Here is a 15450-nt window from a genome sequence, read left to right as displayed (position 1 = left end):
AGGTTCCAACATCAAAGAACTTTGGTAAGGGTTACGGAATGGGGTAAAGTGACTTGCCCAGGGTCATACTGCTAAGAAGTATTTAAGGCCACATTTGAACCCAGGACCTCTAGTGTCTAGAACTGGTATGCTATCCACTGAGCAACTAAGCTGTCTCACAAAATACTTTTACATCTGATGTCACTTGATCCTCAAAAGTAGGTGCTTCTATTCTCATTTCCATTTTATAGATGAGGAAACTAAGGCAGAAAGAATGAGTCCAGTGCATCCAGTGCAGTGAAGTAGCTGCTATCATTGTCATCTCCATTTTACAGATGAAGAAACTGAGGCTCAGAGGTTATTTATTCAGTTAGATGGCCCTGGGGGATAGAGTACTGTGCCTAGAGTTGATTAGATGTGAATTCAAATTTGACCTGGGATACTTCCAGTTGTGTGACACTGCATCCGTGACTTAACATCCCTCAGCTTCAGTTCCCTCAATTATTAATTAGGACAATAACAGCATCTCCTTTTATAGGTTGTTGTGAGGATCAAATGGGATGTATATAAAATACTTAGCATATAGTAGGTCTTTCCTTCCTCCCCACTTTGTTGTTGTTCAGTTGTCAGTTCTGTCTCTTTGTGACTCCATTTAGCATTTTTGCCACAAAGATACTGGGGGGAAGAGGATGGTTTGCCTTTTCCATTTCCATGTGATTTTATAGATGAGAAAATTGAGATAAACAACGTTAAGTGCCTCGCCCCCAGGGTCACATAGCTAATAAAGTGTCTGAGGCACGATTTGAACCAGAGTCTTTAAAACTCCCAAGTCCAACACTGTCCACTGCTCCACTCTGCTACCATGCATCAGTTATGTTTAAGGTACAGGGCCAGGGGTTGAGGATGCAAAAATGAAAGGGTTTTGCTTCTCTTGGCACTTAAATTCTAGTGAGAAGTAGAATAACACATACACAGCTATGTAAATATGATCTATGCAACATAAATACAAAGTAGGTGAAGCCATGGAGACATGCACATGTTCCCCCTCTTTCCAGCGAGGAGGACATTTTTTGCATGCCCCACCCATCAGTCACATTTTTTGCCTGTCCCACCCCTCAGGCCAGATGCCCAAAGCAAGCACTTTGTCCCTCAGCTCTCTCCAGTAATGGGGGCTCCCAGACAGCTTGAATTTGCCTCTGGGCACTCGAACTGGGAAAAGGTTTGCCAATCCTGCCCTAGGAATTATCCACTAAGTCATAGATGGTTGAGATCTGTTGGTTAAATGGCATTCCCATGCAGGAAGTTCCCTATGCTGATGAAATAAACTTAAAAATACTTCTTAAATTGATTACGAACTTAACAAGCACCACCATTTCCAATCACCACTCCTTTAAGTGCTTGAGCTCTCCTCCATATATTTAAAGAGTTATTTATCCCCTTGAAATAAAGAGAGAACAAGAAGAGGAATCCTTCTGAGTAGATTTTATCTCAGAGAAACTAGGAAGGGAGGAGGAAGGATTCTTCCCCTTTCTAGCCTTTCCTTCTAGTTGGCCAGTTACTTCTCCCTGGGAAGGTCACTTCTACCATCATCTTTCTAATTCTTGCCTGTAGATATTCATTCAGTCACATGACCAGATTTAAAGGAACTAAGAAGAAAAAAAAAACCCAATTCATTATTGTTTGAGGGCCACAAGAGAATGGTTGTACCATAATTCAGAAAACCCTGAATTCCCCTGGAAGTCATATCTTCCTTTGTTTTAATGTTCCCCACCTCTCATTTGCCCCCCTGGCATCAGGCACCTGTTCCGCCCAGAAAAGATCCATAGGAAGCTCTTTGAACACACATCCCAGTAATTTGATCCTCTTCCTCCCAGAGGCCAAGCTAAGTTAAGAGAGTTGCCACAGGAAAAGGCTCCCATGCCTGAGGGAAGAGTGACATTTACAACTTCAGCTATTTGGGCATAAATGTAGTCTTTCAATAAGGTCTTTCAGACATAACCAGGGATGGAAACAAAGGGGAGAAGCGAGTGGGTGGAGGACCTGGGAGAATACAGTTCCAGGACCTCCCAGCCTCATTGTTTCACAACTCATAAGAGTTCTATTGAATAATGATTCTAGGCAGGGGCCCCAAAGTAAAGACCTCCCCCCCAACTCAGAAGAAAATGGAGCCAGAATGAATAATTCCCAGCAGCAGTGTCCTCACTCTCCAGCATCACATACTACCAATATTAAAACAGAGATGACTTCTGAGATTCTAGAAGTCGATGTTAAAGCAAATAGTGAGGCCAGAGCGTGAAAAAAAGATTCAGAGGAAGCTGAGTGGCTTCCCCTTTTGACTCTTCCCCTCTGGATTCCTCTGGAAAACCCCCTCCATGAACGAAAGAAGATAGGACACCTACATAAACATTATCTCTTAATGCTCCATGAGGGCAAATATGGTTGTCAAAAGACATTTATTAAGTGCCTCCTATATATATATATAGGAGGCACTTAATAAATGTCTATATATATATATACACACACATATATAATAATAAATGTCATTATATATATGTATGTATATATGAATGGTATTGTGTTAAGCTGTAAGGACAAAAAGAAAATGGTAGTCCTCATTGTCAAGGAGCTCATAGCCAAATGAAGGCAACCCCATGTAAAAAAACTAAATAAAAATAGGACATCAATTGGAGGTCATCAACAAAATGAAAGGCAGCTAGGTGGTACAGTGGATAGAGCACTGGACGTGGAGTCTGGAAAATGGCTTCAGATTCTTGTTAGCTTTGCAATGCTACTAGGTAAGTCATTTAACCTCGCTTGCCTCAATTTCCTCATCTAAAAGATTGAACTGGGAAAGGAAATAGCAAACCACTCTAGTATCTTTGCCAAGAGAACTCCAAATGGGGTCTTGAAGAGTTGGGCATGACTGAAATGACTGCATAACAGCGCTTTCAAGGAGCTCATAGTTTAAAGAGGGCGACTCCAGCTAACCAACTATCCATAACTATGATTCATTGGAAATCATCAATAAAGTAAGACACTAGCAATGCAGGGGTTTCAAAGGAGGTAGATTTCAGCTTTGAGCTGGTCAGTGTGGAGGCAAAGATAGGAAGGGAGAGAGTTTCTTTTATGGGAAACAACCATTGAAAGTAGGGTAGCTCAGTGAAAAGCAAGCCAGGTCTACAGATGGGAGGTCCTGGATTCAAATTTGACCTCAGATAGTTCCTAGCTGTGTGACCCTAGGCAAATCACTTAACTCCCATTGCTTAGTCCTTATCATTCTTCTACCTTGGAAATGATATCTAGTATTCATTCTAAGACAGAAGTTTTAAAAAAAGAGAGATCAAAGAGATGAGAGATGGAGTGTCTTCTACAAGGAACAGCAAGACTAGTGTCTATTGTAGACTATATTAAGGGGAAGAAAGTGTGAGATTGAAAGATAGGAAGAAGCCCAGTTATTTAGATCTTAGGTTTCAAAGGGCTTCTCCCAAGGAGATATAAGAAGCAACGTGATGTACTAGAGAAAGATTACTGAATTTATAATGGTAGTATCATTGTTTTAGATCTGGATAGAACCCTAGAGGTCATTAAGTCCAACACCCCCCTACCCACGAATTTACAAATGAGAAAATATGCATTCCTTAAAAGTTTAGTGACTTATTCTGAGTCACACAGCTAGTAGGAATCTGTGGTAAGATTTGCTCCCAGATCTTTCAGACTTCAAACCCAGTACTGTACCAAAGCAGGTTGCCTCTATTTCTTTAAATAGAGGAAGTGGGTACAGATCTTGGCTCTGTCATTGGTTTACCTGGGGCAAGTTATTTGAGCTCATTAAGGCATTAGTTTCTTCACATGTAAAATTAAGAGTTAGATAATCTTTAGAGTCCCTTCCTTTAACTTGACAGAAATAGTAGAATGAAAATAATGGCTAAAATTTATGGAGTACTTTAAGGTTTGCAAAGCTTCTTACATGTATTACCTCATTTGAAACTTATAACCGTATGAAGTAAATTCTGTTATTATCCCCATTTGACAGATGGAGAAACCGAGGCTCAAAGAGCCTAGAGTCATATAGTTAATAACTTGATTGTAGATCCAGACTTCCATCCACTGTAACATCTAGCTGCTTCAAATATCAACAAGGCAGTGAATCAAAGAATTTTGTAGAGAGATGTGAATCAGTTCCATTCAGTAGATTGCAACCTCTCCAGGGGAATATAAATTTCTTAAAGATGGGGACCATTTTGTTTTTGGCTCTGACTCCCAAACTTCTGCCACAGGTTTTGTACATAGAAGGTATTTAATAAATATCTACTGAATTGAATTGAGATAGTAGGTTATAAATGGGGCAATTTTTCAATGAGTGATTTCATCAGTATAGATGGCTCCTCAATGAGATAAGTAGAAAGATAATGCCCTGAGAGTTAGGTGATTGGGAGCTCTAGTCTTGGCCCTGGCCCTAACTTTCTGGGTTTTCTGGAACAGGTCACCTCCATGAGCCCGAGTAGCCTTGTGGTTAAACAGGAGTCTGACTGGATGGCCTCTCAATTCATTTCTAACCTTTACATTCTATCTTACCATTCAACAGTGAAGGTTACAATCCTTTTACGAATATGATACAGCTTTTGTAAGTTTTTGTGGCCCCAAATATTTATTACCCCACTTACCTCTGATAGTCAACTCTAAAACAGAAAAGGTGCCATTTTGCATTGATAGTGGGAGTTTCCTCATCTGGAAGTTCTCTATGTTCTCTTGGCCCAGTCTTTTGAGAACTTATGTTTACCTTTGCATGATAAAAAATAACTGTGAGGTATCAGCCTTAAGACTAACAAATTACTTTGCTCAGACAATCCATGAGGCAGAAAACACAAGTATTTTCTCTCTTCCTCTCTTCTCTTCTCTTCTCTTCTCTTCTCTTCTCTTCTCTTCTCTTCTCTTCTCTTCTCTCCACCTCCCTCCCTCCCCATCTCTCCCTCCCTCTCTGTCTCCTCTTCTCACTCTCTCTCTCCTCTCTCTCTCAAAGACTCTCACACACATCTGTACATCCTCTGTTTCCTGAAGAAAGTGATACATTCATAGATGTATAGTTACTACATTGGCTCCAGAATTTGCAGCTGGGTCTCCTGACCATCACTCTATTGAGCTTTCCATGTTACCAGTGCTAAAGAATATTACCTTATTTCTGCATCAACAGCTACAAAAGCCCTGGTCCTGACTTCTTCCCCTGGATTTTGCCTCTGGTCAGAGATAGGTAGGTAGCCCATTTAGGGGGAGAATAACCAAGCAATTGTGTTTGTGTTGTTTAATGACTAACTGATCTTGGCCTTTAAAAAATAATTTTTGGATTGTACCAAGATGCAAGCATTAGAACTAATTGCATGAGCATAATGGAAAATACTCATTCAGTGTAGTGAGTTGTGCATTGGGAGATGAATCAACAAGTTCTGGGTTTTGCTCCTGCCTCCTTAATTCCGTGGCTCTGGGTAAACTCTCAGTTTCCTCATAGGAAAAATGAGAATAAAAATGCATATAGCACTTAGCTCACTTGTTTCATATGATATAAATATGTATAAGAAAATGTATAATGCATTAACACTTTTTTTCAGAGAATATCCAGATTAACTCTTTCCCAAAGTTAAAACCAAGAACCCAGAAGATAGATGATGATTTAATTTAACTATAAATTGGCCTTGCCTCTTTCTGAGGACTTAATTTCTTCTGCCCAAGAATAGAAGTAAAAGAGGACAACTGAATCTTAAGGATCTGAGACCCTACTCTGCCACCCTAGCCTCTGGTTATTGCATCTTTCCCAAGCTTTAGTGAACACACAAAATCTGGTTCTTGCTCTCTCTTTTCCAAAAATCTATTTATTCATCACCTATCCTGACATTCAGTGGAACCCTAGTTCTGCAGCTCTATGGGACTTCACAAATTATTTTATATCAACCTCAATTAAAAACCTGTTATTACAACTACATTGTTGTTATTTTTTTCAGGTTGACAGTATAAAACAAGAACTTTGAAAACTTTAAAATGCTACACACGTATGCCAGTTATTATTACATATAAATTACAAATGTAGGCTTATTCATGAGTTATTCTACACCCACAAAAAATACAAAAGGTATAATGGGTAGCTAACAAGTTTTTGTGAGTGATCCTCAAATTGATTAGACCCTTCTTCAGCACATTTACACATAGGTGAGACCATGCCTTCTTCTGAGAAACAAAAATGATGTTGAGTAATTAATAGGCTGGTGTTCTTGAGGCTGAGATCTTGGAAAGAGCATTAAGCGGTTCTATTGGGGGCTATCAGATGAAACCTCCTGCCTTACATTTAAATAAACAATGCAAATAAATGATAGAATGGTAGAGATGGAAGGGGACTTAGAAATCATCTAGTAAACCCCTCTCATTTTTTTTCCATTGTTATAAGATAGGAAATTGAAAAAACAGACAAACAAACCTTACCCTCTCCATTGCAAGACAGAAGCATGCAAAGGGCTAGGCAAATGGGGTTAAGTGATTTGCCCAGGGTCACACAGGTAGGAAGCATCTGAGGCCACATTGAATCCAGGTTCTTGCAACTCCAGACCGAGCACTCTATGTACTGAACTACCTAAATATGCCCACTGAGATAGGAAATATTAATGTTTGATAAAAGAAGCCACTTCAAGAGCCAAAGCCATAAATATAGTGAACTCATAGTCCCGATTCCCCAAAATAGCCTTATTTTTGTTGTTTAGTCCTATACAAATTTTCATGAATTGTGGACTACAACAAACCAGGTCCTTCTGTCTTCAACTATTTCCAAAAGTCTGTTCAAGTTCATGTTCTTTGCTTCCCTGACATTATCTCATCCTCTAAGTCTACATTTTCACTGCTGTCATTCGGTTACCATTTTGTCTTTTTTCATTGGGCAGTCTTCATTACTGAGTTCTTTCTTTTGCCTAGGAAATCTGGATTCCACAAACCTTCACTTGGTAATTAGTTTTCAAAAATTAATTTTGCAAGAATGTATTATTGCTTCATCTCACCATTCTCCCATTGCAATTTTAAGTTTCTTGGATAGAGTTCTCATATCTAAATACACAGAAAACTTTCGTCAAATATAGAAGAATATGTGCCATTTCCCCATGAATAAATGGTCAAGAGATATGAACAGACAATTTTTGGATGAAGAAATCAAAGCTATATGTAACTATATGAAAAATGCTCTGTATCATTATTGATTAGAGAACTGCAAATCAAAATAACTCTTGAGATATCATCTCATACCTAATCAGATTGGCTAAAATGATAAAAAGGGCAACATGACAAATGTTTGAGGTGTCAACATGGAATCTAGAAACCCCAAACTTGTAGTCTAGTAAGATCTGATGAACCTCAAGTTTTAAGACTAGCCTGTATGTTGGAGAACCCAAAACTTGTCCTTGTTCCCTGTTCCCATGAGCATCCATACTGAAGGAAATCTCAGGCTAGCAGTTTCAGACTGAATAATGGACCCTAAGGTAAAAGACAATGCCCATCAAGTGGGGGCCAAGCCCAAGCTAAGTGACTCTTGTCTCCAGAAGCCTCTCCCACTGTATCACACCCTCCTTTCAAGAATCAAACTCGAGACCTTCAGTTTAGGAGACTGAAGAGTTGGCTTGGGCTTGGCCCCCAACAGATGGGCATTGTCTTTTACCTTAGGGTCCATTATTCAGTCTGAAACTGTTAGCCTGAGATTTCCTTCAGGGTGGATTCTCATGGGAACAGGGAACAAGTACAAGCTGTGGGGTCTCCAACTTACAAGCTAGTCCTAAAACTTGGGGTTCATCATATCTTGCTAGGCTACAAGTTTGGGGTTTCTAGATTCCACATTGACAGAGGGGATGTGGAAAAAGGAAGACACTAATATGTTGTTGGTAGAGCCGTGAACTAATCCAACCATTTAGGAGAGCAATTTGGAATTGTACTCAAAGAACTATAGAACTGTGTATACCTTTTAATTCAGCAATACAAATAGTTGCTTCCTTACCCCTCTTCCCAGTACCCTTCCCAGTGCCAGAGGACAATTTTTGCATGCCCCATCCCTCAGTCCAGTCACTCAAAGCAAGGGCTTTCTCCCTCAAGTCTCCCCAGTAATGGGGTGGGGCTCACAGACAGCTTGAATTTGGCCTCTAGGCACTCAAATTGGGAAGTTTTGCCAATCATGTCCTAAGGTGATCAGGGTAAAAGGAAAAGAACTTATAAATTCTAAAATATTGATAGCAGCTCACTTTGTGGTGGCAAAGAATTGGAAATTGAAAGGATGTCCATCAGTTGGGGAATGGCTAAACAAGTTGTGACATATTATGATGGAACACTGGTGCACCAGAAGAAATGACGAGCAGGTTAATTTTAGCAAAACATGGAAAGATCTACACGAAATTACAAAGAGTGAAACAAGTAAAACCAAGAGAACATTATACAGAGCAACAGAAATATTGTTTGAAGAAAAACTTGTGTATGTCCACCTCCAGAGCAAAGAACCAATATATAGAAATGACATAGTTTTATTAAAACTGATATCTTTTTGTCAAATGAAGTCTTCTCTAAATGGAAGGTTAACTGAATATTTTAATATAACAAACACATTTACATTTAAAAGTATAGTTGGTAGACACCTTAAACAAATAGGAAAAAAACCTTCATAATAACATACTTCAGCAAACCAAATTCCTACACTGATCTTGTCTAAAAATAAATGTCTCATCTTGCACCTATCTGTCAGGAGATTTCATCTGAAGTTCTTGGGACACATGAAAACCTTTTCATTTTACACATAAGGAAATAGAGGCCCTGAAAAGTATAGAGCTTTTACTAACATTATATCATTAGTTAGTGACTGAACTGAGAAGATAATCCAGGTCTCCAGATTCCAGGTCTGGTCACTTTACTTTTATTCACCACACAACCTCCAGGAAATAAAAGGATCCTGCAGGCAAAAAGAAGGAGATTTTGACACCTCTTGTCCTTTCCCTTGCCCGCCTCCCATCCCTAAGGGCATTGAAACCTCCAGGGATGCTGGTTTTATAGTGAAACTAGCCTGGGCTCTTTGATGCCTTTTTTCACTCTGGTTTGAAGTGCCTCTGGCCTCTGGGGGTCCCCCAGCCCACATTCCTGAAAGTTTACAGAGCTAGGAGAATAATTGAGGGGGAAGAAAAATAAAGAGCAACTATCCTGGGAGGTACATTCAGTGCCCGTGTCAAGTACCAGCCTGGTTATCCCTCAGTCCTGCCCTCAATAGGTCTTCCTATGTTAACCAAGTGTAACCAGAGTTGGGAGGCTTGGAGAGGGCAGGATTTCACCACCTGCCTGGGTATTTTTTAGACTTCCAGTGCTAAAACTGGAGCAGATGTCTCAAGGCAACCGTCAGGTCCCTCAAGCAACCCTGGGGGACTCAAGAAAGGAATGTGGGCTTTAAACATGGGGTGGGAGGGCACCTCAGCAGCCCACCTCCAAAAGTCAGCAAGAAGTCCTACAGTTGACAGCTTCTCCTAGCCCAGGGCAGAACAACCAGACTCCGCTTAATTCCCAGGTGTTTCCACCTGGTTTAGAGGCTTCTTATTCAGACTGACCAGCCCCACTGGTTCCAGCCATACCCACTCATCCTTCCCTGGGGCTGGAACTCTTCTTCAGCTGAAGTGAGAATGAATCCACAGTCCACATACCAAGTTTTCTATAGTTAGCCTTTTTTTTTTTTTTTTTTTAATTGAGTGCCCCGTCTATTCATTTCAATATCCAGGGTTTCTCTACCTTCTCAGATCATACCTTGGACTTTTGTAACCATCATTTGCAAGCATCTTTGAGGTATAGACCAGGTCTGCCAACTCTAATGCAGACAAATCTAAGATCCAGACCTTCCCCATAGTTTCCTAAACCTAGAGTCTTTTACAAAAAAAAAAAAAAAAAAATTCCTAAGGCTTCCCCTCCATTCTAATTACATTTTCTTCTGGGTGGTGGTGGTGGTGGTGGTTGGTTTTGCATTTTCGGGGTAGATGAGTCACTGATGACTTCCCCTTTTACATATCAGAAGAAAACATACCTTTTCCCAAGTGGATATCCCGCCCCCCACACTGATTGCTATGCCATGAAACACATATTTCTGTTGTTAAATGGCCTCTGAATGAACTTCAGGAGGAGGTGGGGCTCAGACTTCAGCCTTTTTCAGAGCATGCCATCTACACGAAATTCCCGGACACTATAGGCATCAGTCACTGAGGAGTAGCAAAATCGAAGCTGCCATTCATTCCCAGCCTCATTACACTTCTGGGAATTCCCTGGCGGTGGGTGGGAGAAATAGACAGAACTCTCTGGTAGGTGATTTTGGAAGTGAATCACCCCAGAATCCCCGGTTTTCCAGGTCGTACCTCAGCCTATCCCTCCACCCACCTCTAACTCTGCCTCCAGGTTCGGGCTAGCTTGGGAATTCTATTTCCAGCCAAGCTCCGAGCTTTCTTATCCCCAAGGACAACTTCATAGGAGCAAAGGCTCCACAGCCAACCCCAGATGCAAAGCTTAAAAAAAAAAAAAAGAAAAGAAAAGAAAAGAAAAGAAAAAGCCACTCGGGTCAATCGCTTGGCTTCCTCCGAAAGCAGCAGCGTAGCCGCAACAACAACAACAAAGCAGTTCCTGGCCTGGCACGTAAAATAAACTTGCCGGGTGAAATCCACAACTCGGCCTCGCTGCTAACCAGTGAATGGACCCCCGGCAGTCCTGCAGCCTTGCAGCGGGCTACCTTACAGCTAGGCAACCCAAAGCCTGTCTTCAAACTCCAGCTCACACTGTGGAGCCTCCCCGAGGGAGCAGCACTCAAGATACGCTTGCTGAGCGTGGCACCAAATGTGACATCGGTTCACCAAATTTTCTGCTTGGGAGAGTCAAGCAAAAAAAAAAAGCGTCCCAAAGAGAAATGCAGCCCAAGAAGGGAAAGGACTTGTGCCGAGCCACATGCACGAGAGAAATCGCTTCATTTCCCCGCTTCTCTCTCTGCCATGCACTCTGTCTCAAGTTATAAAAAGCAGCAGAGAGGGTCACGCGTAAATGTAACTCCATCTTTGAACGATTCTGTTACTTACCCTTCATCTGTCTGCTGTCTGCGGAGCTGGGAAGGCAGGGCTCAGATTTCGGGCTTTCCTTTTCCTCCATTGTCCCTGTCTCCGGCACACGCTTGCCCACTCCTAACTTTAAAAACTGCAGCTCGGAGCCCAGCCAGAAAGGGCCTGGGAGGGGGGCTGCTGGAGGGGTGGGAAACCCCACCCTGAACTAGCCTCTTCTACTGGGCAAAGTCTCCTGCAAAAACAAACTGCATTCCAAACGCCGCCGGGGCTGTCCGCTCCCTGGGACTGGTCCTCAGTGGAATGGTGGGCAGTACTTTGTGAGGTTGGAGCAGGACCAGCCCCCAAGCCGCTCACACTCTGGGCCCCAACAGGTGATGATGGGCTTCCTACGCAGGACTTCTGGCTGCCTGTTTTCCAGAGTTCCCAACTCCAAAGGCATTGCAGCCAACAGGCATTATTAGGAAAGGAAACATTTCACACATAATTCCAGGCATGTATCTCTGCTGGAATCCAGATCTCGAGACTTCTTTTCATCTCAGACACAGGGCAGGGTCTCCTCGCCAAGTAGAGAAATGTACATATTTTCAAAAGACCCAACTGCTGAACTCCAAATATTTCACTGCAATTCTCAAAAGAAATAGTTTGCATTGAGTTGCTAGGATGGCATTTCCAGCCACTGCTCACTTTTCAGGGCCTAATTAATATCTAGAAGTCGAAAGTATAATTTGGACCACTTTCATGGAATCAATTTCAGTCATTTAATCTGGACTTTGGAAAGAAGATCCAGACAATTGAGTGGACATTTCCCCTTCTCTCGGCTGCAAATTCAAAAAGTAAACTGACCCTTGGAATCTTGACTTAATTACAAATAACAGCTGAGAAACAACGAAATACCTTATTCTTTGGATCTGGTGGATTACATTGAACACACATTAAAAAAATTACCTACAAATATTTATTTTGTTCTTCACTCAGTCCTTGAACAACTGGCTGGGTTCCCAGAAATTAGAAACAGGAGGTACAACGTCCACATAGAGAAGATGGGAAAGGCAATCTAGATCATATTAACTCTGCTATTTCAGAGAGCTAAAAAGAACACAATAACTAACAATGGGATCATTTGGTCAACAGAGTTCCAGTGATTTTAAGATGCAGAGTTAATAGTAGTACAGGAGCTGCCCCTCCTAGTGGGTCATCCTTTGACCCACTTTCCAATCTGTTTAGATGTTGCTTTAGTTTAATTTAGATCAAGATTTGGTACATAACAATAGCTGGCCCATCTTCCTGACTATGACCTTGAGTCACCTGTAGGTTTTGGCAGTGTTGAAGACATATTCTTCTCATCAGGGCAAAAGATTCGGAAGCCTCTAAAGAGCAGAGGATGTGGCCAAAAAGGAAATTAACCCTGACAAACATTCCCAAAAGAGGTTGCGAAGAAAAGGAGGTTAATGACATGGAAGGAGGAGGGGACCTTTTATGGCCACTATTCTTAATATCCAAAAGGAACATGGTGAACCTTCCGGAAAACCAATATGTACAGTTGGACTTACATGGTAAATAGTCCAAAGGCTCAATAACTGTGTAGAGACATTACTAGGTAATTTTTTTTTTTAAAAGAAGGCCTGATATCTTTTTTTTTAACTCTTAAATTCTATTTTAGAATCAAGTCTATGCATCCATTCTAAGGTGGAAGAGAGATAAGGGATAGGCAATGGGGGTTAAATGACTTGCCCAGGATCCCACTGCTAGGAAGTGTGTTTGAGGCCAGATTTGAACCTGGTATCTCCTATCTCTGGTTTTTCCACCAATAATATGAGGACAAATGTCTTCTTTCAACAGCTTGCATTTTGACTTTAGTCTTTCTGAGAGTCCAGAGATTAGGGAGAAATGCTCCTTGCTCATAATTCGTTTACAACTGCTTTTCAGGGCCTCAGGCCTAAAAAGGCTGATCCTTGTCTAAGTCACAGGACGGTGTCTTTGCCAGATGTCCTTCTTCCTGATTTCTGACTCCTAAATGACTGGCTTTGGTTAGTCAAGAAGTCAATCTGTTCTGTCCTTACCTGACACTTGACAGAATGCAGAGACTCTAGGCAGGAGGAGATAGTAACAGCCTCAGCATTAGACTGAAGCCTCTCCTATAATCTGGGTAGAAACAAATTCGCTTGTATGCAGGTCTTTACATACCGAGGATTTACTAGAAACATTTGAAAAGTGAAGGATGAAACCTTAGACTTTCACAGATCCCTAGAAAGCAGAGGGAAGGATCCTTTACCAGATCTGAGTTCTAATTAGAGTGAAGCAGTAATTTTCAAACTTGTTTGTTCTTAGGACCCCTTTACACTCTAAAAAATTGTTGAGGATCCCTCCCCAACCAGAAAGCTTTGGTTTATGTAAGTTCCATCAATTGATATTTATCATATCCAAAATTAAAATGTCTTGGTATAATGAAAAGTTTTGACCTTGCAGAACCCCTGGAAAGGTCTTAGTGACCCCCAGTGGTCCACAGGCCACCTTCTGAGAATGCTGAAAGTCAGGCAAATAGACTCCATGGGATATTGCTTCCCCTCCCCCACAGTCAACTCAAACAACAGCCTAAGTAGACATTCCACTCCCCAAAGAGCACAACTTTTAGTGGCATGCCAGAGAAGACAAAGAAAGAAAAGAAAGGGAAGAAAAGCATCAAGACAAGGAATGTGAATCAGGAACCATGAAATCTGGGCATTTCTTTACAGCAAAAAAAAAAATGTCTTTCCTAAAAGATCTGAGTATAATACTTCCTGTCTTGTATGTCTTGGTTGAGACAGGGAACCGAATAGAATATTTCAACAATACCAAGTGACTTAAGTAGCCTCTACAGAATCCCAGAATCTCCTAAATGGCAAGTACCTGACATCACCTCGTCTATCACGAAAATCCCCTTTACAATACCTACAGTAAGTGAACATTTGGTCTTCCCTTGAAGGCATTTAGTGAGGAGGGAGTTCATTCTTTGATTCCTCTAAAAGGGAAACATCATACTTCCTTCTAGCCACTTAGCTTCTAAATTCCTGGGTCACCTTACTCTCTTTACTCTCCTTTGTCCAAGGCTCCAGGAATTAGTGATTCTGTCTCCACATCTGTCCCATTGGTCCCTGTCTCAATACTGGACCAGCCATCACCTTTCCTTAAGTCCTCCTCAATTCTTGACTGGATTAGGGGAGCAATAGCCTTCGAATCTGTCTCTCCACCTCAAGTCTCTCCCCTCTCCAACCCATTCTCCAAATGACTGACAAGGCAATGGTCCTATAGCACTGGTCTAACCAAATCACTCCTTGGTTGGGTCCTTGCTTCCACTAGGATCAAAAACCAACATCTCACGTGCCAGCCTAACCTTCCCAAACTTGGTATGATATTATATATTACATCAGTCCTTTTCACTTAACGGATGATCCAGTCACACTCCCAAATTTGCTCTTCCCTATTCACAATAATCAATTTCTTGTCTCTACCCCTTTGTAGAGTTTATCTTCCTCCTCTACTCCTAAAACTAGCAACTTATTCCGCTCTTCATCTGCTCCTTTGCTCTCTGCCTTGTTTCAACTCCAGGGAACAAGATGCTCCTTCCCAGTTAAGCTCATCTCCTCTAGTTGCAACCACCATATTGCTAACTCAAGCACTGACTGACACCACCGCCCTCAGCCTTCTCTTCTCCCCCTTCCCTATTTAGAGGTCAGAGTATCAAACTCTACAGAACAAAATGCCCACTCAGGGAAGACCTCTTGGTCTTGCTTTCTCCCTCCCACCCTTTCCTGCCTCCTTTTGTGTGTTGTCCACCTCCACTCCTTTAGATTGTAAGCTTCTTGAAGGCAAGAAATGTCTCTCTTTTTATGAACTAGCACTTAGCCCAGTGCCTGGCTCATAATAGGGACTTACTAAATGGTTGGGGTAGCTAGGTGTAACAGGGGAAGAACACCATGCTTGGAGTCAGGAAGACTCATCTTCGTAAATTCAAATTTGGCCTTAAATACTTACTAGCTGTGTGACCCCGGGCAAGCCACTTAATCCTGTTTGCCTCAATGCCCTCAACTGTAAAATGAGCCAAAGAAGGAAATGGCAAACCACTCCAGGATCTTTGCCAAGAAAACCCTAAATGGGGTCACAAAGAGTCAGACCTGAGTAGAACAATTAAACAACAACAAATAAATGTTTATTGGATTGGATTAGATTGGATTGGATCTCTACCTCTGAGAATGTCTAGTTTTCTTCAAAACTCAACTCAATTTCCTGCCTCCTCCTTGAAGCCTTTCCCGATCCTACACTCCCTACCAGATCCTAGGGCCCCCTTGACATTATTTTGAACAACTCTGAATATGTTCTGTTTTTGTTTATATGTGTTTATGTTATTTCCCCA

At 41.5% G+C, this 15450-nt stretch overlaps 1 protein-coding gene across 1 annotated transcript in view; it reads right to left on the bottom strand.

Annotated features, from left to right (window-relative positions):
* KIAA1217 (KIAA1217 ortholog) overlaps nt 1-11337 on the bottom strand; it is a 415980-nt gene extending 404643 nt beyond the window's left edge. The window contains exon 1 of the mRNA XM_044678100.1: nt 11079-11337. Within this exon, the coding sequence (XP_044534035.1) occupies nt 11079-11148 (70 nt within the window). The 5' untranslated portion in view covers nt 11149-11337. The remainder of the gene's footprint in view (nt 1-11078) is intronic.
* Between the last annotated feature and the right edge of the window lie 4113 nt (nt 11338-15450).

Source organism: Gracilinanus agilis, chromosome 5 (genome assembly GCF_016433145.1).
Source record: "Gracilinanus agilis isolate LMUSP501 chromosome 5, AgileGrace, whole genome shotgun sequence".
Taxonomy (NCBI): Eukaryota; Metazoa; Chordata; class Mammalia; order Didelphimorphia; family Didelphidae; genus Gracilinanus; species Gracilinanus agilis.
Note: the sequence above shows the minus strand (reverse complement) of the source record. Positions and strands in the feature narration are given on the sequence as shown.